Source organism: Balaenoptera musculus, chromosome 5 (genome assembly GCF_009873245.2).
Source record: "Balaenoptera musculus isolate JJ_BM4_2016_0621 chromosome 5, mBalMus1.pri.v3, whole genome shotgun sequence".
NCBI classification, from domain to species: Eukaryota; Metazoa; Chordata; class Mammalia; order Artiodactyla; family Balaenopteridae; genus Balaenoptera; species Balaenoptera musculus.
The window spans coordinates 87,653,011-87,679,782 of record NC_045789.1 but is presented as its reverse complement, the minus strand read 5'-3'; the positions used below and the strand labels follow the sequence as shown (position 1 = coordinate 87,679,782).

The window sequence follows — 26,772 nt, the reverse complement described above, 5'->3', positions numbered from 1 at the left end:
TTACTAATGAAACTTAAATTATCTGATTTAGAGTTAAATATGTGAAGAAGTTGGTACCTACAGTTTGGGACATAGAAACCAAATCGAGATAGTGACCCCTTTTGGCATGAAGTTGGTACTGGAAATTCAGGTGTTCTGCCCGCTCTTCCCCCCCTACCCCCGCCAATAATGAAATCACGTGTATATAGGAGATTGTCTCCTTCCCCTGCACCAAGCAAAACAGCTTAAGTCAGTACCCTCATTACTTGAGGTGGGTCTAAAGGGTCAGCCTTGTATTTCATAGTGAATCTGAAGAAGGAACAGCTTCCCTTTATCCAGTCATGAGCTAGGCATTGTTCTGGAAATGCCTTACAAATGTCTTTAAATTTTAATCCTCAGAATAATCTTGTAAAGTAGGCATGCTTTAATCCCCATTCTGTGAGTGAGGAGACTAAAGATCAGAGACTTTAAATATGCCCAGATTCACTTTAGTTAGGAGTTGATAAGAGCCAGGGTTGGAACTCCTGGGTCTGTAATTCCAAATTTCATATTTTTTTCATTTCCCTAATTTTCATAGCCTTGCATTTTGTGTTTGAGTGTTAATTATCTACAGCAAGGCCTGAAGATGGAAAAGGCACCTGAAGAACCTAAAGATGTCTAAAAAACACAAACTTTGTAAACTTCACTTTGTCTGGGATTCTCTTTTTACCATTAGCAGAGTGAGATTGGGCTGAATCTAATGAAGATAGGAAAACATGTTCATTGTATAATCTGCCAACCTGGGCAGTGTTGCTCAGTTTAGTACAATTGGATTCATTTATTAACTCATTTATTCTTTATTTCTCACAACCTGTTAGGTTCCAGGTACTGTGCAAAAGCATCTTGGATGGGAATTTTAAAGGTCACTATGTCATTTAATACTTCAGTGGATAACTGAGGCCCAGTGCAGATAACAGAAGGGGAAGAGCTACTCAAAAAATTAGAGTCCAGATAAAGTTCCTGTTTGTTAGTCACTGTTAAAAATACAAAGCTATAGTTGTTTATCAAGTTAAAATAGGTGATTTAATGGTTAACTGTTATTATGGTTGCCCTTATTTTCAATTTCTTTCTATTATTTGGGATATAGCCTGGTGGGTCTAAAACCCCAGTCAAAGGAAAGCTCAAAGAATCTAAGCTTCTGACTCCAAAGAATGAAAAAAAAAAAAAAAGGTGAAAAAGCCAGAGTAACTACTTTCCTATGTTTATTGTATTATTAAAATTTCCAGAAGAGACATGCACTAGTTTTACAGTAAAGGTAAAAACCTATTAAAATTACTTGATTTTAAAAAGGTATTAGTCGTCAGGGGCTGCTAACACAGGTCAGCCTCCTGGGTGACTGGCAGGGCTTCTTACTGGAAGAGGTCTTGTCCCTTACTCCTTAGTGGAGTGCAGCGGAAAGAGGAAGATCTGCTTTCTTTCTTGCATTAGGCATGAGGTAACCTGGGGACATGACCACAGTCCTCTTGGCTTACAAAATAACTCCAGTGAATGATGCTAGAAATATTTGGGTAGGAAGTTTTATCCTAAAATTTTAAATCGTTCTCAGGATTCACTTTTGTGCCTAATGATGAGTCTTTATTTGCGTAACATATTTGGTATCCCACTTAGTATGTTAGTGGCTAGTTTTACTTTTTCATCAAAGGTCTTTTCAAATTGAAAAATAAAGAAAAAATTATTTTGTCTAGAGGCAAATTTCTGTTAAAGATATGGAAATGCCATTAGACATGTTAACATTTCTTCAACTTTGTGTTAGGGGAAGTATGAATAATCATCAAAGGGTAATGAATCTGCCAAAATAAAAAATGTAAATGATGTGTTTGGATTTTGTCTAATCTTATATATTGGGCTGAATAAAAAGGCTTCTTTGAATCTGTAAGGTATTTTCCAGATCTCATCTCAGGATTTGAGGAAAAAGTTGTTGAATCATTCTCTGAAAATAAAGACTGACTGTTGAACTAGGAAATGAATGAAATCATAAATGTGTGCATATCGCCACCAAGTGGCAAATAAAAGCATTGTTTGTCATAGTTGCTTAGATCAGAAAATAAAGGCACATTGTTTCATGAAGTGTCCTTTTATAGCAGCTGTTAAACTCCAAAAGCTAGCCACTTGGTCAAACTTTTCACTGAATGTTTGGTACATATTGACCAGCTGTCCAAATTCAAAGAATCATCGATTCACATGCCATTATAAAGGTGTATGTTAATTTTTCTTTTGTTAATTAGGTGGCATTTTTTCCTTACCCTCCTCCCTTTAATTTCCTTTCATTTGTCTGTAAATTTTTTTGTATTGATGCTTATCTTCTATTTGATTATTATATTACTACTGAAGTTTCTGGAAATGAAATTTGGTTTGATTCATTAGCTGATTTTTAGGGGGTGACAATATTGGGATGTTTAAAATATGATTTCATCATCACATGGTAGAAATAATCTTAATGTTTATATTGGACTTGCTATTTTCTTGCATCACAGCTTTCTTGAATAGTTGTAGAGTTGATATAAAGATAAGGCTAGTTCAGAGGCAGTTGAAGAATCTTCATTTTTCTTAATTTATTACGATTGGAAAGCACTTTCAATATAGAACCTAGGTCAGTGTTTTGTGGTAAAGAGTTTCTTGTCAACCTGTCTGATTTTTATGCCCTGTTGGTTTCATGCCATTTTATCACAGTACTCTTGAGAAAACCAGCACTACATTTGGTACACTATAGTAAAACATAGCTTTTCGAATTTTATAGCTGATATACCAACTTACTAAGGAGGCTTAACATCTGTCAATAAAATACTAATAGTAGACAAGCTTCCAAAATTGATGCCTTCTCAACTTCCTGATAGTGTGCCAGCTAGATATTTGAATCTGTGCCATGGTAAGTATTGGGTGGTTCCCAGCATTAGAGGCCAGAAAGATCCGTGGTGCAGACTTGAACTGAGCCAACTCCTGAACTAGCCCAGCTAATCCAGGCATCCCTCCAAACTTGGAGTGACCTGGAACTGAGCCCACTGCCTCGGCTGTGACCTCTCTGTCCATGGTGACAGAGAGTATACAGGAACAAAAGCTGCTCTGATTCCTTTCTATGGTTTAGATACATATGAGAAGACCTCAGAAGATTTTCCTCCTAACTCAGCCTGATCCCTTCGACCTACTAGGTCTACTTCCCCATTACCCCGGCTTCATCTCCTGTTGTTCTCGTCTCTGCTCCAGCCACGCTGGTCTGTTGTTTGTCCGCTGTCCATTATAGTCCTTTCTACTTTGGAGCCTTTGCACTTGCTATTCCCTCTTCTGAAATGCTCTTACCCTAGATACCCATGGCTTTAGGTCATGACTTAAGGTCATCTTCTTAAATAGGCTTTCTCTGGCCACCCAGGTCTTACACATTTTTAAGTACCCCTTCCCTGCTTTATTTTTTCCCTCAGTACTTACCATCAGCTAACAGAGTATATATGTTATTTTAGTCATCTAGCCTTTTAAAATTGTCTTTCTTATTAGACTATGAGTTCCATTAGGACAAAAATTTTTGTTTGTTTTAACTGCTAATATATTCCCAGTGTCTAGTACAGACTAGGGGTGTAATAAATTTTTGTGAATTATTGAAAATTAAATAAACCCAGCTCACTTCCTGTAAATTGTATGTAGATTGCCTCTAAAGTAGTCTTTGGTAGAGTTGAGCAAAAAGTAGGTACCATATATTTTGATTCTATTCAGTCAATATTGTAGTAGGTGCTGAGGGGGAAGCAAACAAGTAGACACTACTCTACTACCTTTATTTATTTTTTTATTAATTTTCATTGGAGTATAGTTGCTTTACAGTGTTGTTAGTTTCTACTGTACAGTGCAGTGAATCAGTTATACGTATACATATATCCACTCTTTCTTAGATTTCCTTCCCATTTAGGTAACCACAGGTCACTAAGTAGAAGAGTTCCCTGTGCTACACAGTAGGTTCTCGTTAGTATACATAGTAGTGTATATATGTCAACCCCAACCTCCCAATCTACTACCTTTAGGGTGGCCTGAAAGCTAAATCCAGCATGATGGTATCTGTGTGTGTGTACGTACACACACATGCCTGTGTACAGTTCTTTAGTTTTTTATTTTTTGAAGTCTGTACGCTGTTGGCCTAAAAAGCATAAATTATTTGCCAAATTTTAAAATTAGAAATTTCATGTAAAACTTGATTTCAGGCAGCTATTGGGAAGCTGGAGGATGTGGCCAGCACTAGGCCTCCACGCCCATAGTGCAGCCCTGGGAGCGGGTGGGTGAGTGTATACTCACATGCTTGCTGTTCCCAATTGTTTCCTTGTCATCAGAGCCACACAGCATTGGCTGATGCTCTTTGCAGTTAAGCCCTTTTTTTTTCTTTTTCTTACAGTGGGCTTAAAAGATTAAGAAAGAAATTTCTATGCTTATAACTATACAAAAAGTGGGAATTACCATGAGGGCTGTATGCTTCAAGAAAGAAGGGAGGGAACCTACTTCTTTGGGTAATTAAGGGATATTTCTACTTATTTATTGTACAGCTGGTCCACCCATTTATATTACTTACCTGGCTGCTATTTGAATTTACTTGGCTACTATTTGAGTAGGTATTTGAGTTTTCAGGCCCCTTGACGAGACATGACATAAATGTTTTTTAATCTTTATTTATTTATTTTTTAAATTTTTAGCTGCATTGGTTCTTTGTTGCTGCGCACGGGCTTTCCCTAGTTGCGGCGAGCGGGGGCTACTCTTTGTTGCGGTGCGAGGGCTTCTCATTGCAGATGGCTTCTCTTTGTTGTGGAGCATGGGCTCTAGGTGCACGGGCTTCGCACGGGCTTAATTGTTACACGGCATGTGGGATCTTCCTGGACCAGGGATCAAACCCGTGTCCCCTGCATTGGCAGGTGGATTCTTAACCACTGCGCCACTAGGGAAGTCCTGTCATAAATGTTTTAAAGTATGTGTAAGTCAGTGTGTGTAATTGAGCAAAGGAATTACACCCTACATAAGGACTGGATTGATGGTCTGAACTATGTAAAATGTGGGGCCTGAGCTAGGCTTTGAAATAGATATTTTGTGATTACTAAGAGAAGATTATAAGGAAATTATTCTAGGTGGGAAGAATTTGTGAGGGCGGGTTTTTGGCAACTAGCAAAACAAATCTCTTGGTTGTCTCTGAGTTGAAAGGATACAGTATATTGTTCTTTCAGTCATCCACATACAGCAGGTGTTCAGGATGTAAGATATATAGTAATCCAATGATCCATTTTGCTTTTAATTCTTTTACTTAGTTGTATTAGTATTTAGAAATTTTCTACTTTGGGCATTGCTCTAATTCTGTTTTCCAGGTTAATTACCAAATGAAGTTAAGAGTAATATCCATACCAAGAATGTCATTAATTAATGATACATCATTTTGAGTAGACATTAATCAGTAACTTCAGATTCTGTGGTGGTATACCATGTTTTGTATATGTTAGAGTACTTTGGATTTGTTGAACTGCAGTAGTTCAAAACTCTGAGCTATGTGAAAAGAGATGTTCCCTGCTCTAAAAAGTATCTATCTGGGCTAAGTGAATGCGTAACATCAATATAGATGAACCTTACCTGAACAAATGGAAGTGGAAGTCTTGATTTCTGTGCTGTGGATATGATTATTTGCATTACAGAAGACTTCACCAAAATGTTTCGTTAGGAGCTAACTTTGTGCAGTTCAACATGATTTTGTATTCATGTGTTTAAGAAAAGGAAATGCTTTCTTGAATGTAATTGCATTGTGTTTTTTCCCCCTCATTATTTCAGGTTTTTTTGCCCTCCTCCTTGTGTATATCTTATGGGCAGTGGATGGAAGAAAAAAAAAGAACAAATGGAACGTGATGGTTGTTCTGAACAAGAGTCTCAACCATGTGCATTTATTGGAATAGGAAATAGTGACCAAGAAATGCAGCAGCTGAACTTGGAAGGAAAGGTAAAGAGAACCATGGTACCAGAATGCAGTTTTCTTACTTGTTTTTGTAGTGGTGATTTTTTTTTCCCTTTTATGGCAATTGGTAGCACTTTTTTGAATATATAAATCAGAACCAGAAATAAACTTCTCAAGGAGCTGTGGTTTAGTCATGATTCATGGAGCTTGAGCTGTTGACATCTAAAGGTGGCACACAATAAGCTTCCTTAGCTTGCTAGCAGTTTTAGCAGGCTGTGAATCAGATTTCTGTTGGGCCAGTATAGGAGGCTAATTGCTCATCCGTCTGACAGGGGCATGATAGTCAAACAACAATGAAAATACATAGTTCAATAATGTTTTATTCTACTCATTTAATCTTAGTCTTATACTAGGAACAAAGTATTATGGGTTATAAACATCATAAATGTTTTACTTAGCTTCAGTGTGGAACGGAACTATGCTGTGTAGACAAGAACAGCCATGATTACCTTTACTCAGACTTTTAGGGATTTTCTTTGATTACTTTACTAGGGAATAAAATTTATGAGTTAGTTTTACTAATTGTATTTTATGGATTTAGAAAGCAGTTATTTCAGTCTGTACCTTTAGTTTTCAAAAGTAGTTCTTCACTGACTTAGCATTAACTATTACTTTGTTTTCTCTTGATATTAAAATTTGAAAAATGGTTATTTCTGATTTCAGTGACCACATGCATGTCTTTTAAAGTACTGCATAAATAGCTGTTTTCTCATTCAGTAAGTCTTTGTTGAATGTCTTAGTGTTTGCTGTATTGTAGCTGACATTAAGGATGGGAGTTTGGAGGGCAAGGTTGAGGGTGGTGAGCTAGCGGGTTTGTACTCTCATTCCATTTTAGTCATTTTACAGATAATGAGCACTGAGAATAAGGAGCCTTAATATCAACCTCCTTCAAATTTGCGTATGTTTATGTCATTTGTATCTTTATATTTTTAGCATTAAGGCTTGTCAACTATGTATTTTAAATTAGGTTTGGGATAAAACTTACTACAATAAAGGTTGTTTCATCTTAAAATAGAGCAGTGTAAAATATTTCTGAATTATGACCCTTGAGCCAAGGTAAAACATATATTTAAGTAGTGGGTTGAACAAATAGGCCTTAGTCATGTCTCATCTATTTTTCTGTTATATAGAAAGTCTTAGTGATGTGTCTCCAAGCTGTACATCTAGACATTTGGAACTGTGAATGATAATTAGATTAGATAGGTAGCAAGAAGCCAAGGATTCTAGCTACCATTGTATATAATTGTGTTAATTGAACTTCATTGCTTGCTTTAACACTTCCAGCTTCCAGCAATTTTAAGGGAGGTAATAACAAACAAACAGCATCCCCACTTGCTTTTCTCAGCATAATGGCTTAGTACATCTTTCTTCAACTTCTGCCATTATATCCTTTCCCCAAGTCCTAGAAATTTGCAGAAGAGAATACCTGAGAGCTTGAGCATTAAATAGTGCTTAAAACACCTATTTACAGGGTAGTACAGTGTCTGTATGCCAAAATTATGTGTTAATATTTAGTTATAATGAAAAATGCTATTAGAGAAGTCTATAGAGAATAAGACTGGTTGAGAGTCAGCAGAAGTCATTCCAGGCAGAAAGAACAACATAATCATATGCTGGGACCGTCAAGGTACAGGAACAAGGTAAGTTTGGGTCCAGGTAGGCAAAGATGGACCAAGCAGTGGGATAGATGCTGAGCTTCAGAAAGAGGCACTTTGGTCCTATCTCACTTAACCTCCATTCATTTAAGGTAATATTATTTTCTTTCAACAGTCTGTTCATTGAATGGTACAATTAGTCATTATTGAAAAAGGAGGGATTTTATTTTGCATTATTGGGTGTTTGTCCTTATTTTAATCTTCATTACAACAAAGTTCTAATATATGCAGCCCTTATTTTTATGGTCATGACATTTGACTATATGTTGGTAATATTTTGGATCTGATGTTTTTAATTTGTTAACTATTCATTTCCTCAGTTTTTGTCTTTACATAGTTGGAGCTAGGTAATCTATGCAACATGAATTACTTCCCTAATTAGCACACTTGTATTTTTATTTTAAAGAATTACATCCCCTACACCTATGTTGCTAGTATTGTTTTGTCTATATAATTCAAATTCTACAATTCAAATATTTCTATAAACTTTTGTAGCATTATATTTGGTATTTCTTTTTTATTTCAGGGCAGATTTTTTTTCTTGCCTGAAGATCTTGTATTCGGAAAGTTGTTTTTTAAGTTAAACTGTTCATTGTTTATAGACAGATTTATTATATCCCATTTTCTATTTTCGAATTTTATTAGCTAATTTAGCCTTTTGGTATGATGAAGCAAATGTAACTTCACTTTTTATTTACTTAGTGTCTTAAAGCCGTAATACTTTTTCTGAATCAGTGACTTGTCCTTTTTTTTTTTTTTCTTGTGAAATTTGAGTAGTTTGTGGTCAGTAGCTTTATAGCTTTTAAAAAATAATAAATTGTATCTGAGATAGCTTTATTAGAATTTTTTTGTGGATTCAGACTACTCACTTTTGTAATTAGGGGTATATTTCCTTTCCTTCCAAGGAGATATATATATATGTTTGCTTTTTCCAAACAAAATAAAGCCCTTTGAGTGTCTGTGTTATGACCCAATTTTCTCTGCTCTTTTTTCCTTTCCTGTTTGCCAGTCTACCTTATCATTTATGCTAGATTTCAGTATTTTCTCGTTTCTGATATAGATCATATCCCCTAATGTTAACACTCAAATTAAGTGATCTCATCATTTTTAAGTTTTGCCATTAGAATTTAATTGCTTTCATTTAGATACACATTTTATTTTTGTTCCATGGGAGTACTCTGCTTTAGTGTATCAGTACCCATTTTCCTAGACTTTGTCTTACGTTGTAGAATGATTCCATAGTTCAGGCTTTATTTGACTTTCAGAGCTTTTTAAAGTAGGGCAGGGCCATGGTTCAGCATCCCTGAGCACTTAGAGATCCTTGAGTGAAAGGAGCTGAGTGAGTGCAAAGGCTGTTGTCTTAATTTTTCTTATTACTATTATGAGCTTTATCTTAACTTTGCCTTGTGCAGAACAAAGCCTCTCAAAGCTTTTATCACCCTTTTGAATTTATAAAAACTTAATTGAGTAAAATATTCAAGATGGTACCTAAATTTTCTTATATAACTTTGCTGTTGAGAAATGAAATAGAGTATGGCATGATTTTTGTTCTGCTATGGCATGATTTTTGTTCTGGTACTAAAATTGGCTGTGAGTAATATTTTAAAGATTAAAAACCTAGAGCCCATTAGTTATTTTCTAAATGAGTGGCATTTGCACTACTTTTTAAACGGAACGCACAGCAGAGGTAGTCAAGAAACTTGTTTAGCCTAATTTTAAAGTAGAGCAATGATTTTTAAAATATATATATATATATTTCAGATTTTTAAATACTTAAGCCATACTTGAGCATTATTTACCCAGTCTGGAAAAGGAGATCAATAATTTAGCCTCTTCCCTCATTCACAGGGATCAGGGGAATAGGAAGGATTTTAGAATTGTCATATATAATTGAAATAGTAGCATTTCAGAGTATCTTTGTTGTTTTACAAGTGCTATAACTCCTTAATACTATCCTTTCAGTTACCAGAATTTAATTTCTGGTAAACTGACATATTACTTTGCTGCGTTTGTTTTCTCTAGTACCTTTAAATTTAGTTCTTTTGGTGTTGCAATAGGAATTATCCCATTGGGCAAAGTTAGCTATTTCAAAAAATATTGTTTTCCTCAGACTCATGGGTGGTTGCTCTAGTGTTCGGCTATATAAGAAAAAACATTGTATGTACTATTTTGAGAAGAATCAGTGCTAAAATCTTTTACATAATTTAATTGAGTTCTGATAGCCTTCTTTATATCTTATTTGCAGAAAGACAGTCATGGAATTTTTTAACTGTAAAATTTTATTTTAAAAAATTACTGCTATAACATTGGTAATTCTGTGAAATAGATGTAGAGCTGTATAAAACAAGAAAAGACTATTTTTTAAAAGCCTTTTTGAGAGGGGAAAACAGAACACAGTGTTAGTATTTCGTAGACTTGATAAGGAAGGCTTTGTACTTTGTTTTCAGAGATCAGTACTTTTCACAGTTGGTTTTATCAGCTCTTCTTTGGAATTACTGCCTTTAAGTCTGATCAAACTTAGACTTGGCCATACTGAGTTGTAGGTACAGCTGACAGGGTTTTGGTGCTATTAAAACTTGCCTTTTCTTTCACAGAACTATTGCACGGCCAAAACATTGTATATATCTGATTCAGACAAGAGAAAGCACTTCATGCTCTCTGTAAAGATGTTCTATGGCAATAGTGATGACATTGGTGTGTTCCTCAGCAAGCGGATAAAAGTCATCTCCAAACCTTCCAAAAAGAAGCAGTCATTGAAAAATGCTGACTGTATGTATACTTGTTTTCTTTTTTGTCCTCAACTCCCAGCACGAACTAATAAGACAAATTCAACTGGTTTTTAAATTAAAAATTGCTTTTCAGTAGCCAATTCATTTTTTGCAAATATTTTTGTGGTCTTCACTTTATCTGAAAAAGTCATATTCAGTTTTTACTGCTGCTTTATTGTCCTTTTCTTTAATTAAAAATGGGCAATACCTGGTGTAGGGAAGTGGTTTTTAAACAGAATTGGTTCATCACTGCCACCCAGAGGCATTTGGAGAAATGGGAGTTTCCTTTTGCTGTCCCAGTGACTGGAGGGAGTAATGTTCGCATTAGGGTGTCTAAACGTCCTGCAGTGCCCGAGAAGGTTCCCATTCCACGAAGAACTGATTCGCTTAGAATATCAAAAGCACCCCTTTGAGAAACACTGTTACATCAAATGGGCTTTGGAAGGCTGTTCTGAGAACCTGAACAAAAATTTTAACGTAGTTGCACTGGCAGAGACTGCTGCCTCATCAGCACATTTTTAGGCTATAGCAGATAAATGCTGTTTGAATTATACACTTCAGCCTCTGTACCCAGTTTTCTTTATTTTAACTTTTTATTACGAAAACTTTCAAACTTACATAAAAGGGAGAAAGTAGTATAAGGTGACCACCTGGCCTCAACAGGTTTTACCAATTCTGTTTTATCATCTCTATCACCACCAACCCCTTCCTCCTCCAACTGCTGGAATTTTTTAATGTAAATCTCAGACATCCTATCCTTTCAACCATTTCTGCAGTAGTGACTCTCTAACAGATAATTTTCTTTTAAACATCATTATACCCAACAACAGTTGATGGTAGTTCGTTAATGCCATCTAATGGCCAATCCGTGTGCAGATTTATCACATTGTCTCAGAAATATCTTTTTACAGGTGTAGCGTTGTTGTTGTTTTTAACAGTTGGCTTGTTCAAACTTGGATCCAAACAAGGTTCATACATTTTAATCTGTAATAGTTTCTTCTCTTTCCACCAGCCTGTTTTTCCTTCTGTGTTATTTGTTGAAACTGGGTCATTTTTCCTGTGGAATTTCCATATTCTGGATCTGGCTGATTACGTGTTCCTCTGTCTCTCGTATTTTCTACAAACTGTTGGTTAAACTTTTATTTTAGAATTAGCTGATCCTATGTATGTTCATTTCTATCAGATCAGAAGTCATGTAATATCTGGTTATCCCACTTCTTGTTATATTAAGATTGGTTATAGTAATTTGAGCTGTTGTTAGTCTAATCCACCAGTTATAAAGTTCCTCAACAACCTTTAACCTAATGATTTTAGTAGCCCTTCATGATGGCTGCTTAAATCTAGTATTTCATTAAGGGCTGCAAAATGATGATTTTTCTCATTCTTTTATTCTTAACTTTTGCATTTGTTAGCTGTTTGCTTTAAGTATAGTCTATGTAGAAAAGCAAGGATAAGTTCTTACTTACTAATTTGCAGAATAACAATAGTATTCTTTGAAGGTGACCAGTGAGGTTTTAGGATTTTGGTTTATTTGCTTGTTTTTTTTTTTGTTTTGTTTTATTATGAACTTAATGGGATTTTATATAGTGGATGGTTTTTAGTCTGCTCAGTCATTATTATCATCATCATTTACTTTATATTATGGAAATTTTCAAACATACTAAAGTAGACAGTTGCATAATGACATGAAACCTCTTGTGTTCATCCTCTAACTTACAGCAGTGATCTTAACTTCAAGCCAGTCTTGATTTATCTTCACCTGTAACCCTACCCCACCCACACTTTCCTCTGCCCTCATTTTAGTTTGATGCAAATCCAAGACATTATATCATCTGTAAATATTTCTGTGTATCTCTGAAAGATAGGGTCTCTTGTTTTCTAATATAATTACAATACCATGATCACATAAAAACAAACATAAAACAACTATAAAAAGAAATAATTTCTTAGTATCATTAAATACCTAGCTAGTGCTCAAATTTAAAATTATCTAAAATGTGGGGGGTTTTTTTAGCCCTTTGGTTGAATCAAAATTCAAATAAGATCCACCAGATATTATTCTATATATTGTGTTGACATGTCCTTGAGTTTGTTTTTAATCTGTGGATTTTCTCTTCATCTCTCTCTTTCTCTCTCTCTTCTTGTAGTTTATTTATTCAAGAGACTGAGTCCGTTGACCATGAGAGATTTCCACATACTGGAATTTGCTAATTGTATTTCCTTGGTGTAGTTTAATGTATTTTCTGTAAATTGTAGTGTCAAAGAGGAACAGAGCTGGACACTAAAGGTGGTTAGAAACAGATTTTATTCACTACTGTTGCAGTAGGGAAAAGAGATTTCAGTAAAGTACTGAGCTCAACTCCAAATACTACAAGGAGAAGTGGGGATTTATAGCCAAGGAACAGAGTTGAGGGGGTCAGTGGATGAAAAGTTACTAAGAGGAGAGAGACATCAAGGGTAGGGGGATTCTTGACAAACTAGCTTACCAGAATTTTTATAAAGACAGGCCTAGATGATCAGATATAAAGGTGGAGGGGAGGAACTTGATCAGATATCAAGGATGGGAGGATGGTTTAGCAGGATTCTTGGCAATAACTGGGCTAGGCAGGCCAATGCCAGAGCCCAAGGAAGAGTCCCGGTGGAAAAAAGGGCTCAGAGGAGCCTGTCTAAAGTTTGGTCAAGGAGAGAGTCTTTGTCAGGAAATTTAGAAACTTGATCAGATTTAAGGTTGTTGTTCTTTGGTTCTTTTTTGTTGTTTGTTACTGGAGGGCAAGCCTACTTCACAGCGATGTAGTGTTCTTGCATCAGGAGGTATAATGTCATGTATTTAGGCTGTTTCCAATTCAAATTACAGGATTTTATTTAACCTCTTTAATTTTGTATTTCTACTGACTCTAAGTTACTTGATGGCAGAGAACATATTTCATTTTCAGAGTATTTTCTTGCTTACATAGATGTGGTTGTGTTTTCAAGAAATTTCATGCAATGCTATACTTTAAGGTATTTAGAAGGAAACAAAATCTCTAAAATCACAGTGTCCAGAGGCAGTTGCCATCAGCTTTGGTAAACATCCTTCCACACCCCTCTCTATGAATGTATTCCATAGAATTAGATGTGAGCACATGGAGACACATGCTGTCACATAAAAATGTATATGTTTACCTAATGAAACCACAGTATAAAGAGTGTGCTTTCCATTCAGTGATATATCAGGGAGATATTTTCTTACCAATGCATTTAAATACACATTATTCAAATAGGTGAATGATATTATAATTTATTTAATCAATTTCCTACTGTTGGACACTTATTATTTTAAAAGTAACTTCCTTTTAAAAAACAGCACCGCATTAAACATACTGTGTAACTCTCATGTAAAAAAGATTTTTATGGACGTATTATATATCTTTAGCTTGACATTATTGATAGAGTTACCTTGATTTTTGGGGGGGTTATCATCTGTATTTTCTTAGAGGGTTAAAAAAATTGTAAGCAGAATCCATTAATTATTAAATGATAGTAAAGCATAGTCCTGACTCACCGGGTACTGGTCCCTTCTTGCTCTCCACTCTTGCCCCGCCCCCAAACCCCACTCACATAAATAGGAGCTGTGTTTTCTTTGCAGTATGCATTGCCTCAGGAACAAAGGTGGCTCTGTTTAATCGACTTCGATCCCAGACAGTTAGTACCAGATACTTGCATGTAGAAGGAGGTAATTTCCATGCCAGTTCTCAGCAGTGGGGAGCATTTTATATTCATCTCTGTGAGTATAAAAATATGCACTTGATTTTTTTCGTGTGAAATTGTTAAATTCTTTTTACTAATAAGACATACAGATATATTAAGTTTTGTCATTTTTATAAGCAGATTAATAAGTTCTAAAAGATGATAATTTGATCTGTTTCCATTGCACTGCAGTGGATGACGATGAATCAGAAGGAGAAGAATTCACAGTCCGCGATGGATACATCCATTATGGACAAACAGTCAAACTTGTGTGTTCAGTTACTGGCATGGCACTCCCAAGATTGGTATGGCCTTAATGACTTCATGACTGTTTCTAATAAACGTTGGTGGCCTTTTCCCTTTTTGGTTGTATATCTGGATATGTTCAATAGAGGGCACTATAAAGTTACATTAAGATTCATTTTCTTAACTAATGTAGATACATTATTCATTCTTTGTGGTACCTGCTGCATCCCAACACAGGACCAAGTTTTCAAAAGCATAGAATTTTAAATTTCTTTAAAAATATAAGCATAATTTTTATTATTTTATTCTCCCAAAGGAAGATGGATTTAAAAATTAAATAAAATTGGTATTTCTTACTCTGGTAGAGAGGCATAGTGTTTGGGGCTTTTTGAAACTGTAAAAAACTGCTTTTCTTAGCAGAATGAAGCAAAAGCCCCTCATATACCCTTTGTCATCTTCCCCCTCCTTTTCTGAAACAGAACACAATTTAGTTATATTAAAGATGGAGGGGGTTTATGAGTAAGTTTGATTCAAGGTCAGGTTGGGGGAGGGGGTTAAGTGAATGGAAGAACTTTTAGTATTCCTTTCCTGAATATGCTTTGTATCTCTTTGATGAAATATTTCATTGGCTGATATTTTCTGGGACTATTTCAGCAGGAGCTGGGTTGATCTATAACTAAGTAAATGCATCATTTTATTGTTTTTGTTTTGTTATATTATTCTGTGTCATGGTTGTACAAGGTGATTTTATTTCCCATTTCAACTTCATAAGCCAAAATATGTGAAACATAGTAATATAAATTTACAAAACCTTGAACCTGAGGCAAATTATAAAAAGGGGAAAGGTAGGGAAAGAAGGGTGCATAAATTAGAAAGACACACCAAAAAACAAGCTGAATCAACATTTACTCAAGTTCTTCTCTTTTCATTCATTATGTGTCACTGTATTCCAAGGATAATGTTTATTTGCTTTGGTATTAAATGCTTGTGCTACAGAATCACTATTCAGAGGCCTATGCCTCTGATCAGCAACAGCTTATATATGGGCCACTTAGAAGACAGACTCAAATCTTAAAGTAGTGTTTTCACTTAGTTTCATGTAAAGTACCAGTCTGCCTTGCTTGAAGGTCATCTTTTTTTTTTTTTTAATAAATTTATTTATTTTATTTATTTAATTTTGGCTGTGTTGGGTCTTCGCTGCTGCGCGCGGACTTTCTCTAGTTGCGGTGAGCAGGGGCTACTCTTTGTTGCAGTGAGCGGGCTTCTCATTGTGGTGGCTTCTCTCATTGTGGAGCACGGGCTCTAGGCGCGCGGGCTTCAGTAGTTGCGGCACATGGGCTCAGTAGTTGTGGCTCACGGGCTCTAGAGCACGGGCTCAGTAGTTGTGGCGCACGGGTTTAGTTGCTTTACAGCATGTGGGATCTTTCTGGAGCAGGGATCGAACCCGTGTCCCCTGCATTGGCAGGCGGATTCCCAACCACCACGCCACCAGGGAAGCCCCTTGAATGTCATTTTTAATGGAATATTTTCAACATTCAAAAGTATGTGGCTCTGATTATAAAAATGTTGCAATAAAAAACCTGATCCAGAGAATGCCTTAGGAAAAGTTGCAGTACCATCGTTAACAATGTACCGATAAATACCTCTTTCTAGAGATTGTGTGACTGAGGAGTTAGATTCCTCAGAGTCATAGCTAGGCTTTATATGGTCTGCACTACTTCCTGCCCTCCTTTACCTCCACTTAACGTGCTGTTTTCAACAAAGGCACGTTTTTCAGAGGAGGCATTCTACAGCTTTCATGTGCTTTCAAGAAGGATGACACTGTCTTAATATCTGAACATTGCATGCTATGCTTCCTAGAATATTAGCCTTATTGGAGATCTTTGCTTGGAAAACACTCTCCCTCCAAGACCAAGTTTCAATGGGATGAATGTCCTAGTGAGAAATCCTGTTTTTTAGGGTACTTTAAAAACAGGCACGGTCTATGTAGGTCTAGCCAACTAACAAGAAACACTGGTTAGTATTTATCCCACGTCCTCAAGGCTGTCAGATGCCCCAGAGGTTTGGGACATCTAAAATCTGTTAGATAAACTAATCAGCGACATGAATTCAGCCTGGGCATTTACCAGGTATAGTGCTAGGAATATGAATAAGATATGTTTTCTGTCCTTAAGAGCTATATCCTGTTTACCTCAGAAATATAGAAAATACTGTACCAATAACCTACAAAGCCAGCGTAGAAGAGAGAGAGAGCTAGTTGGAGTAACCTCTGGTGTCTTATGAATGTAGAATTCATCACACATAGCTTGTTAGAACATTCGTATTATCTGGTTTCTCAGATTTCTTTCCTATCCTTAAGAATTAGAAATGATCACAGCAAGTTTGATACCAAATAGTAGGGGACATCTCTGGTTTCTTTATTGGTGAGACTAGGTCATTCAGCAGCGTCTATGTCCAGAGAACTATTATGGGAAATAAAATTGAACCAAACATGGCCCATGTTCTCAATATGCTTATTATTACTAGGTAGTGGAGAAACAGTGGATTACAGAAATGACAGTGTCCTAGGCAAATGTTGACTCTTACGTGGTGAAGTCATAGGTGAGTGCGGTAGACTTACAGTAAGCTTTAAACTTACATCATTCAAAATTCACTTATTTCCCTAAAATCCAAACGTCATTAAATTTAAATACACCTTTAAGACTAGCATTGAATGGAAGCATTTTGCTTGAGTTTAATTAGTCTCACAGAATATCTTAGAAGCTGTAATTGCTAAAAGTGTAGTGTCTCCCTTTAAACTTAAAAATTAGTGGTGATGTGAGTAGAATGGCAAATATTCTGACTAATAAACTGCAGAGCTAAAAATGTGTAAATATGAAGAATGTTGACTTTAAAAGATTGGGATTTTTAATAGTTGTGGCTTAAGTAAAGGAAAATCATCTTGGAATATGTCAGGTGTGAATCAAGTAATAAAAACCCAATAATATTGCATAATATTAATAGCACTGTTCTGAATACTTTTACATATATTGTTTCATTTAGTCCTCACAATATTCTGTGAGTACTGTTAAGGATGTTCATTGTGGAGCAAAGTATTACAGTCCTACATGCATACGTGCATTCTACAAATAGCCCTGAACCCATGGGCCAGGCACTGTCTAGATGCTGGAGATACATTGGTGAACAAGGTAGACTTTCTTTCCTTTTGGAGCTTACATTTTGGTTTTTTTAAATTAATTTTATTTTATTATTTATTTTTGGCCGCATTGGGTCTTTGTTGCTACGTGTCGGCTTTCTCTAGTTCCGGCGAGCGGGGGCTACTGTTCGTTGCGGTGCGCAGGCTTCTCATTGCGGTGGCTTCTCTTGTTGCAGAGCACAGGCTCTAGGCACGTGGACTTAAGTAGTTGTGGCATGCGGGCTCAGTAGTTGTGGCTCGCGGGCTCTAGAGCACAGGCTCAGTAGTTGTGGCACACAGGCTTAGTTGCTCCGTGGCATGCGGGATCTTCCCGGACCAGGGCTCGAACCTGTGTCCCCTGCATTGGCAGGCAGATTCTTAACTACTGTGCCACCAGGGAAGCCCGGAGCTTACATTTTGGAAGGGAGGTCGACAAAAACCAGCTAAAGCAATACCCATAGAATGTATTAAAAGGTTAATGTAAGTGATAAGACATTAAAACAGGATAAAGGATTAGGGAAATGGGAGTGCTTAGAGTGGTCAGAGAAGTCTTTTTGAAGTGGGGCTATTTGAACAGAGACCAGAATGAAGTTGGGAAAGCAGAAACTGGGTGAGGAGCATTTCAGGCTGACAGAATGAGGACAAAAAGAACTTAAGACAGGAATGTGTGAGGACTAGCAAGGAAGCCATTGTAGCTAGAGCCAAGTCGGTGGGGGGGCGGGGTGGGGGGAAGTGCCAGGAAGTGATTCTGCAAGGTTAGCCATGGGCAACATCTTGTCAAGTCCCTCTCTCTATCTACAGTACGGACTTTCTGTTATCCATGTAAGATAGGAGGCCACTGGAGGGTTTTTTTGTGTGTTTTGTTTTTTTTGTTTTTTTGGCTGTATTGGGTCTTCGTTGCTGTGCACGGGCTTTCTCTAGTTGTGGCGAGCGGGGGCTACTCTTTGTTGCGGTGCGCGGGCTTCTCATTACAGTGGCTTCTCTTGTTGCGGAGCACAGGCTCTAGGTGCACGGGCTTCAGTAGTTGCAGCACGCGGGCTCAGTAGTTGAGGCACACAGGCCCTAGAGTGCGTGGGCTCAGTAGTTGTGGTGTGGGCTTCAGTAGTTGTGGCACGTGGGCTCAGTAGTTGTGGCGCACGGGCTTAGTTGATCCGCAGCATGTGGCATCTTCCTGGGCCAGGGATCAAACCCGTGTCCTCTGCATTGGCAGGCGGATTCTTAACCACTGCGCCACCAGGCAAGTCCCCACTGGAGAATTTTAAACAGGGAATTATGGCTGGTTTATGTTTGGAAGAATAATTCTGGCTGCTTTGTGGATAAGAGAGCATAGGGACATAGCTGTGGAAACAGAGAAAGGCGGTTGGGCTTTTGTCAAAATTAGGGCAAGAAGTTGATGATGGTACCTTAGACTACGATGGTACTGGTAAGGTGATGAGAGGTGACCGATTTGTTTGAAGGTAGACCTAACAGAATTTGTTGACAGCTTGGGTGTAAGAGAAAGCAAGGAGTCAAGGATGACTCCACGGTTTTAGGATTGAGTGAACGTGGTGTCATTTATTGAGCTATGAGCTGAGGGAGGATCACATTTAGGAAGAAATAAAAAATTCTGTTTTTGATTAAGATTGAGATGCCTATTAATAGACATTTTCAGTGTAACTGTTGAATAGGTAGTTAAATATACACGTTGAGTGCCTGAGCAAGGCTATGGCTGGAGATACAAATTTAGGAGTTGCCAACTTCTAAATAGTATAGAAAGTATAGAGTATGGAGAGAGGAGAAGAGATCTGGGGACTCGGCTCTGGAGACTAAAGGCCGGTTAGAGCAGGTGTATCCCCGAAGGAAGAATGTGTGGGTTGGATGCCTCTGAGAAAGCTAATAAGATGAGGACAGAGAAGTGCTCATGGGACTCAACTGTCTTGAAGTCCTTAGTGGCCTCACCAAGAGCAATTTTGAGACAAAAGGCTGGAGAGATTTCAGTAGTTGGGGTGGTGAGGAAGAGGAGTTTTGCTGTAAAGGAGAGCAGAGAAACAGGGTGGTGAGAGGGAAGGACAGGGATGTGTAGTCAAGGAAGGGGTTTCTTCTGATTTTAGATGAGAAATAGTTCTAACATGTTTGTATGCTGTTGGGAGTGATTTTCATAGTCCTCAAACACTTAGTGATTACCTTCCATGTGATAAGTAACATCTAAGGTTTGATAGGATTATCTTTCAGATATCCATATGTGTTTTGTGGAATATTTGGATTATAAGGTCATAGTGTGTAATGGAAAGAGTTCAGGCTGGACAGGCAGCCTGCCTTGGAATCATATTCTGGTCCTTCAGCTACTGACCAAGTGATTTTGAGGAACTTAACCTGACCTCTGAGCCTGTTTCCTAATCTGCAAAATGATAACCTCTTTTAGGTTAAAATAAAAACAACATATAAGTATGATACTGGACTTAGGTGCCAACTAGCACACCCATAGTGGTCTTTAGAGATAATTTCCCCTTTGATGTTGGAATATTTGTCGTTGTATAGTATTGGAAAGGTCAGGATTAACATCAGCTGGAAATTTGCTAGAATGCAGAATATCAGGCCCCGTATGTGATCTGTGGGATCAGAACAGATGTGTGTTTAACAGGAACCCCAGATGATTTGTATGGACATTAAAGTTTGAAACCACTGATCTAGAAAACAGGTGCCAGTCTGCCCTATTTTTTTAGGAGTTCAAGGAAAAGGTAACATCTCTACATTCTTAACATGCTTGCATCTAAAAGTATTCTTATACCTAGCTTTATTGTTTGTAATGCTTTTGTGTATGTAGGTATGTGACAAATACCTGTGATGTATTGTTATATGGCAGATTCTTTCTGTGTACTCTTGACAGTGTACGAAATGAAAACTCTCCAGATGTGATGATCTTTCTTTTTTAATTGTTGAAATACAGATAATTAGGAAAGTTGATAAGCAGACCGCATTACTGGATGCAGATGATCCTGTGTCACAGCTCCATAAATGTGCATTTTACCTTAAGGATACAGAAAGAATGTACTTGTGCCTTTCTCAAGAAAGAATAATTCAGTTTCAGGTATGTTTTTAAATTACTGGTAAAATCTAAAATGTGCAAACTATTAGGTTAGCAGCATTTAGAAACATGAAACTCTCGCTTAATGTTAATTGTATCCAAATACACGAAGCTGTGTGTTCAGATATTTATCTCAAGTTCAAGGGTCCTTAACCCACATGTTCCTCAGATATAGTAGTCATCCTACGTCAAGGAAGAACTCAAAACTATGAAAATGTTCTAAAAGAAGCAGTTAACATCTAGTTCTGAGGAACAAAGAGCCCCTCAGATTATCCAAAAGTAGATGTTGAGTATTCAGTAAATCACCTGAAATTATGTGCAGACAACATTGTATATGATGCATGCCTATTTTGGAGGAGCGTTCATAATTCTCATCAGATTTATATTGGGGTCTTCTAAGATAGTAATGATGACACATTTCAAAAGCTAATTTTTAACTATTTACTCAGAAGGCTTTCATGAGGACATTTATGACATGAACAGATGATTTAATAGAATAGTTATACTTTCGAATGAAACTCATTTCTGAACATCTGGAGACTTTCCAGAGAGATGGCCACACACAGCCAGTCTCCTCAACCCAGCACTGATGGTCTGGCCTAGGTGTTTCGAGGTAGGGGTAGGGGATTGTCAGTCAACATTTTGGTTGCTTCCAACTGAAAGTACGTAAGTTTCTAGCTGTTCTCTGAGCAGGAGGGGGCTCCCATTCTCTCTCTCTCAGGGATCCCTAAAGAGTTTTAAACAGCTATTTACATCACAGATACTGATCTTTTATTAAAGAAAGTATACAGGTACTGGTATACTCTTACTTAAATGGTTATTCTGAAGGTATTATTAGTTTTTAGTATGTCACTGAAATATTTTGTATTAAAATAAAACCTGCCATATGTGAGGTTTCCATGTTAATATTCTGTTTGTTTAGGGATTGGCAAAGCATTGTGCTTGGGAAGTTTATAAATTTGTACTAAATTCTCTTCATGTTAATGCCAGTCTATGAGTGTTACTTTGTTAAAGTGTCGTATACTGCAGTGTATATAAAACTCAATTTCTAACCATTTTTTTTCATAAGGCCACTCCATGCCCAAAAGAACCAAATAAAGAGATGATAAATGATGGCGCTTCCTGGACAATCATTAGTACGGATAAGGCAGAGTATACATTTTACGAGGGGATGGGCCCTGTCCTTTGCCCAGTCACACCGGTGCTGTTGTAGAAAGTCTTCAGGTGAGACCACTTACAAGTGACTTTAGCTCTTTGCAGCTGCTCTCAGCTATGACATGGCATAATTTTATTTCACAAATGTGATTTTTCTCCAAATCTGTGATTTGGAGGTTTTGCTACACAATCATTTGTTGATTTAAAAAAAAAAAAAGAAGAAAATGAGAGGAGCATAATTTTATGCAAGAAAATTTAAATGTAAATCAGTTTGTGTATTATCTTGAGATATTTTTAGTTCACTTTGTCTTTATAATCATGTCATTTAAAGGAAGCTTTTTATTTATCCGTTTTTTTTTGCACATGGTAGTCGAATGAGAAACTGTACTGTAATGAAAAATGAAAAGTTTTCTCAACATTGTTCTGATTTTCTGTGCATTGCAGTTGAATGGCGGTGGGGACGTAGCAATGCTTGAACTTACAGGACAGAATTTCACTCCAAATTTACGAGTGTGGTTTGGGGATGTAGAAGCTGAAACTATGTACAGGTACTTAATATAATTTTTTACATCATCCAGAGTTTTTGATGGGGGTGTGGGTACATGAGACTCTTTCCTGATATTGATTGTCCTGTATTTAAGCAACCTTGTTTTAAGTTTGAGTTCTAAAATTTTTTGTGCTTTTAAGTGATTTCTATTTCCTCCTCAGATGTGGAGAGAGTATGCTCTGTGTTGTCCCAGACATTTCTGCATTCCGAGAAGGTTGGAGATGGGTCCGGCAGCCAGTGCAGGTTCCAGTAACTTTGGTCCGTAATGATGGAATCATTTATTCCACCAGCCTTACCTTTACCTACACCCCAGAACCGGGGCCACGGCCACATTGCAGTGCGGCGGGAGCAATCCTTCGAGCCAACTCCAGCCAAGTGCCCCCTAATGAGTCAAACACAAACAGCGAGGGGAGTTACACAAATGTCAGCACAAATTCAACCAATGTCACGTCATCTACAGCAACAGTTGTGTCCTAACTACCGTCTTTTTGCTAGGACTTACACTGACTTGAGTGCGGCAAAATGTTGACAAAAAAAAGAAAGAAAAAATGAACAATCTTTTGTGGTTTCTTGGGAAAACTTTTCATACCCGGTGATACTATTCAAAAACCCCATTACCTGCAAGTGCTGATTTGAAGTGCAGAAGCCACAGTAAAACAAACAAAAAAACATCAAAATGTGCAAACTTTTGGAAATTGATTTTTTTCAGCTGTTATTTTTGTTTGGTTGGCTTTTGTTTGGTTTTGTTTAAATGGGCAAGAAATAGAGATGTGGCTGGAGTAAAAGGTAATCAAACTAGAAGATGAAAATCTAACATAGTTTTTATGGACCAAGGAACTTGTATAAGCTTTAGTAAAAGGTACATTTTCACCATACCTTTTTATATCACAGTATATATAGTACACCTTTGTTACCAAATAGGTTGTTCTCCTCCCCACCCCCTTTGAGCTTTTGCTCTTAAGTACATTCAGGTTCCAAGCCTGACCATGCTTGTTTAATCTAATTACCATACTCCTCCAGGTCTTTTTGGTCTAAGGCTGGAACTGTTCTTTTTATTTTATTATTTTCTTTAAAAGCTGAAGTCTTATGACTTTTCATGAGTGGAAGGTGTTTTGATTTCAGCAAGTCAAATCTTGTAAAGGCCTGCATATTTCTTTTAAGATTATTTGAAGTCTGTGCAAAAGCTTTAAAAAAAATGCCTCTGCCTTGCCTGCAATACATGCAACGTACGTTGACTTAGTCTCTGTTCTCAGACACCGTTGATAGTTATTTCCGTGTGTTCCTTTTTTTAAAAAAATGTATTTATAGTTGTAATCCAAGAGGTTCTAACATTTACCTGGAATTAAATGTGGCCATTTAGTCATTAATGAGTTAATGGCGTGGAACATGTTGGTTTTTACAGTGTTCCCTTCCCTTTTCCTGTGCAGAAATGTATCTACGCGGTCCAGGATTTGTTCAGGTTTTCCCTCCTCCTAATCTTGTACATAACTTGTATTATGTGTAAGTTAAACATTTTATTTTGAAGTTAGAATATTCCCAGTGATTTCATTCAGCAGGGTGTTTTTCTGCCTTGTTGGCATATGGCAAAAAAATATCATCAGAAGTATTTGCTACCGGTTGGTAGATGGTGCCCTTATTGTATAATGAGGAAAATCTCAGCAAAAGCACGTTTTTATTTACTTTTTTGTGTGGGGGGTAGCCTAGGCCAAAACATCATTGTAACCTTGAAACAAGATGCTTTTACTAGATGACCAACTAAAATAGCTGGAAGACAGTACTTTAGGAACAGATAGCTGTAAGATTATAAAAATGCAAATGTACTTTATCTTTCCATTTCTCTCCCTGCCTTTTTTTGTTTTCTCTTCCCCAGTACTGAGCATCTTCACAAATGTCTCCTACTTGGAAAGCATTTCTTCTCCATTCAGTTAAGATTTGGTTGCATTCGGGGTTGTGTGCTGTCTGTGTGTGCTGGGCTCACCAGTTTTACGTTGGTTTTGTTCCTGCACTTCGGGCACGCCTGTGTTCGGTTTCTTAGAAATTGCAGTAGACTCATTGGGCTACGTTTTCTACAGGAACTATGTGTGTAATGTTACAGGACATGGTCTAGTAATACAATCATCTTTCTTTGAGTAAAAACTACCTCTAGATTGTGGTAAGCTTTTACTGTCCCACAAAACAGGAGCCACAAGTACCTTAAGAATGCAAAACTGTAACTTCCTGCAGTTTCCATACAGAAATTGTCTTTCTGGTGTCCTGGGCTATTTTGAAAAGTTTCCGTCAGTAGACTTTTTAAAACATCATTGTTAGTAGCTTCCCCCGACTCCCCTCCACCCCCAGCTTTGATATCTTCATTAGTCATTCTTTTGCTCAGACTCTGCCATTGTAAATACAATTCCTAACGTCTTTACATCACTTTTTCCTCAGTTTTCAAGGGGGAAGTCATTTGTAAAACATGTTAGTGGTTAAATAAAAGTTATTGTGGTCTTCTCTTTACTGCAAGCCTTTTTAATTACTCACAGGCTGCATTATACTATATATAGCCTTTCTCTCTTTAAGTCTGCTCCCGTCACTAGCTTCTCTTGTAAGCTAATCCTGCCTCACACTTTAAATCTGTTTCAGTGACCAAGGGCAGAATTCATTGTGGCCTTATCTTTCTTTGTTTTAACTGTTTACTGGCTTTTTCTTGCAAACTTGCTTATTTCTGAGTAGTATTTATTCTTCTCTCTGTTGAGTCTGGAAGTAGTCTTTACACAGTGCTTTTTGTTCAGAGCTCCGAAATGTTTTCAGTGCTGCCTTACTTTGAATGGGCCACAAGTTTCCTCCACTTCCCAGGTTTGGTATTTAGTTACCAAATTATACTAAATTAACTGATAACAGATGAGATGCTTTTGAAGAACAAACTATTCCTACCCAGCATTGCAACTCAAAATAATTTTTTCAAGTTTATGGCTTTATTAAAATGAACTTTTGCTTTTTTACTGTTTAACTATATCTAATTTTGGCTCTTTGTTTATTTTAATAAGATAATTGAAATATTAGACTGTAAACCCTTTTCCTCTTTTTTTTTTTTGAAAAGTCCAAGAATATACAGGCATTCTCCCCCCATTATTTTATGACATTCTACATACCACAAACTGAAGACTGAAATGATTTGTCTGTTGTGGCTTATTGTTTACTAGTAGTTCTTTTGTCAGCTGATTAAAAATTTTTTTGTGAATTATTTTCAGTGTTTAATTTACAGGAGCCTTGTCGTCTGGTTATGGTAGAACATGGCCCCTCCTCCAATGGTGGCATTATTAGAGATGCTGGTCATTTTCCCTTATAAAGACTCTCAGAATGGTAACCACTTCAGTTAAAGTATAGTACATTCAAGCTTTTTTTTTTTTTTAAGTTCTGTATTAGAAGTGTAGCCTATGCTCTTATGATTCTATGCAGTTTCTGAAAATAGGCATAGAAGCTGAGTCTGTTATCCAATATGTTTTTATTCTGTTGAATTTGATCACATAGATTGGGATGGCAAGCTAAAGGCTTTAAATATAAAATGCCCTTTTTATTTTGAATGATTTCAGAGTTGAACACTAGTATAAAATTTACCCTGCTGCTGACTTTTCTTAAACTGTGGCAACTAAAGGCATCCTCATATATGTATTAATTAGTGAAATATTTGTCACTCGTACTGCACAGACTTATTTGCAGTTGTAACTGGTTAGGTTTTTGTTTTATGGGTTTGTTTTTTTTTTTTTTTTTTTAATGAAACTAGTACCATCTGTGCCCTCAATTTCCAACACAGTTTTTAAGAACTAAACTAACTAGTCATGTTTAATCAGATAATCCATGCAGGGGGTGGGGGGGGTTCCTTTTTGAAACAAAATGTTATTCAATTATTAACCAAGTTACTTATTTTTGATTTCAAAAGCAGCTGTGTTTCTGATGAGTACTGAACAAATGTGTGTAATTTTCTGTGCCAGACTTTCGACTTTGTTTTCAAGCACTGTAATGTGGGATGATGGTTAGAAACAATAATATATTAGGGTTTCTATTTAACCCTTTCAGGACTGAACTGTATTTCCTTTTATTAATTTTTCCATGTGTTGTGATAAATGTTTGCCAGCATTCAGTACTGTGTTGGTCCAGATGTAGGTTTATATGCTCATTTTTAGCTTATTTCTTGTACCTTGCAGCATGCTCTACGCATTCAGTCCTTAAGGGGTTTATTTTACAAACTGTGCACCTGTAAGGTTTATTAGCAATAAGATAGAAAATTGAGCAAGTTTATACCATAATTTTGTAGAAAAAAGAATCTGCTCAGTTCCATATTTCATCCGTGAGAAACCTGCAATATGGGCAGTTTCAAGAAATAAATAAAAAGGAAATGTAAACCATTGTAAAAGTCTTCTGTTGGATGTGCCTGATGCATGTATTATCGTCTTTGATTTCAGAATACTTCATAGAGATAAAA

The 26,772-nt window shown here is 36.8% G+C and overlaps 1 protein-coding gene across 1 annotated transcript in view; it reads left to right on the top strand.

Moving 5' to 3' along the window:
• RBPJ (recombination signal binding protein for immunoglobulin kappa J region) overlaps window positions 1-26,373 on the top strand; it is a 117,507-nt gene extending 91,134 nt beyond the window's left edge. Inside the window, 9 exon segments of the mRNA XM_036852574.1 lie at window positions 5,797-5,962; window positions 10,227-10,401; window positions 14,026-14,163; window positions 14,319-14,431; window positions 20,474-20,614; window positions 21,681-21,813; window positions 21,816-21,835; window positions 22,211-22,314; window positions 22,475-26,373. Coding sequence (XP_036708469.1) covers window positions 5,797-5,962; window positions 10,227-10,401; window positions 14,026-14,163; window positions 14,319-14,431; window positions 20,474-20,614; window positions 21,681-21,813; window positions 21,816-21,835; window positions 22,211-22,314; window positions 22,475-22,790 — 1,306 coding nt within the window. The 3' untranslated portion in view covers window positions 22,791-26,373.
• The last annotated feature ends 399 nt before the right edge of the window (window positions 26,374-26,772 follow it).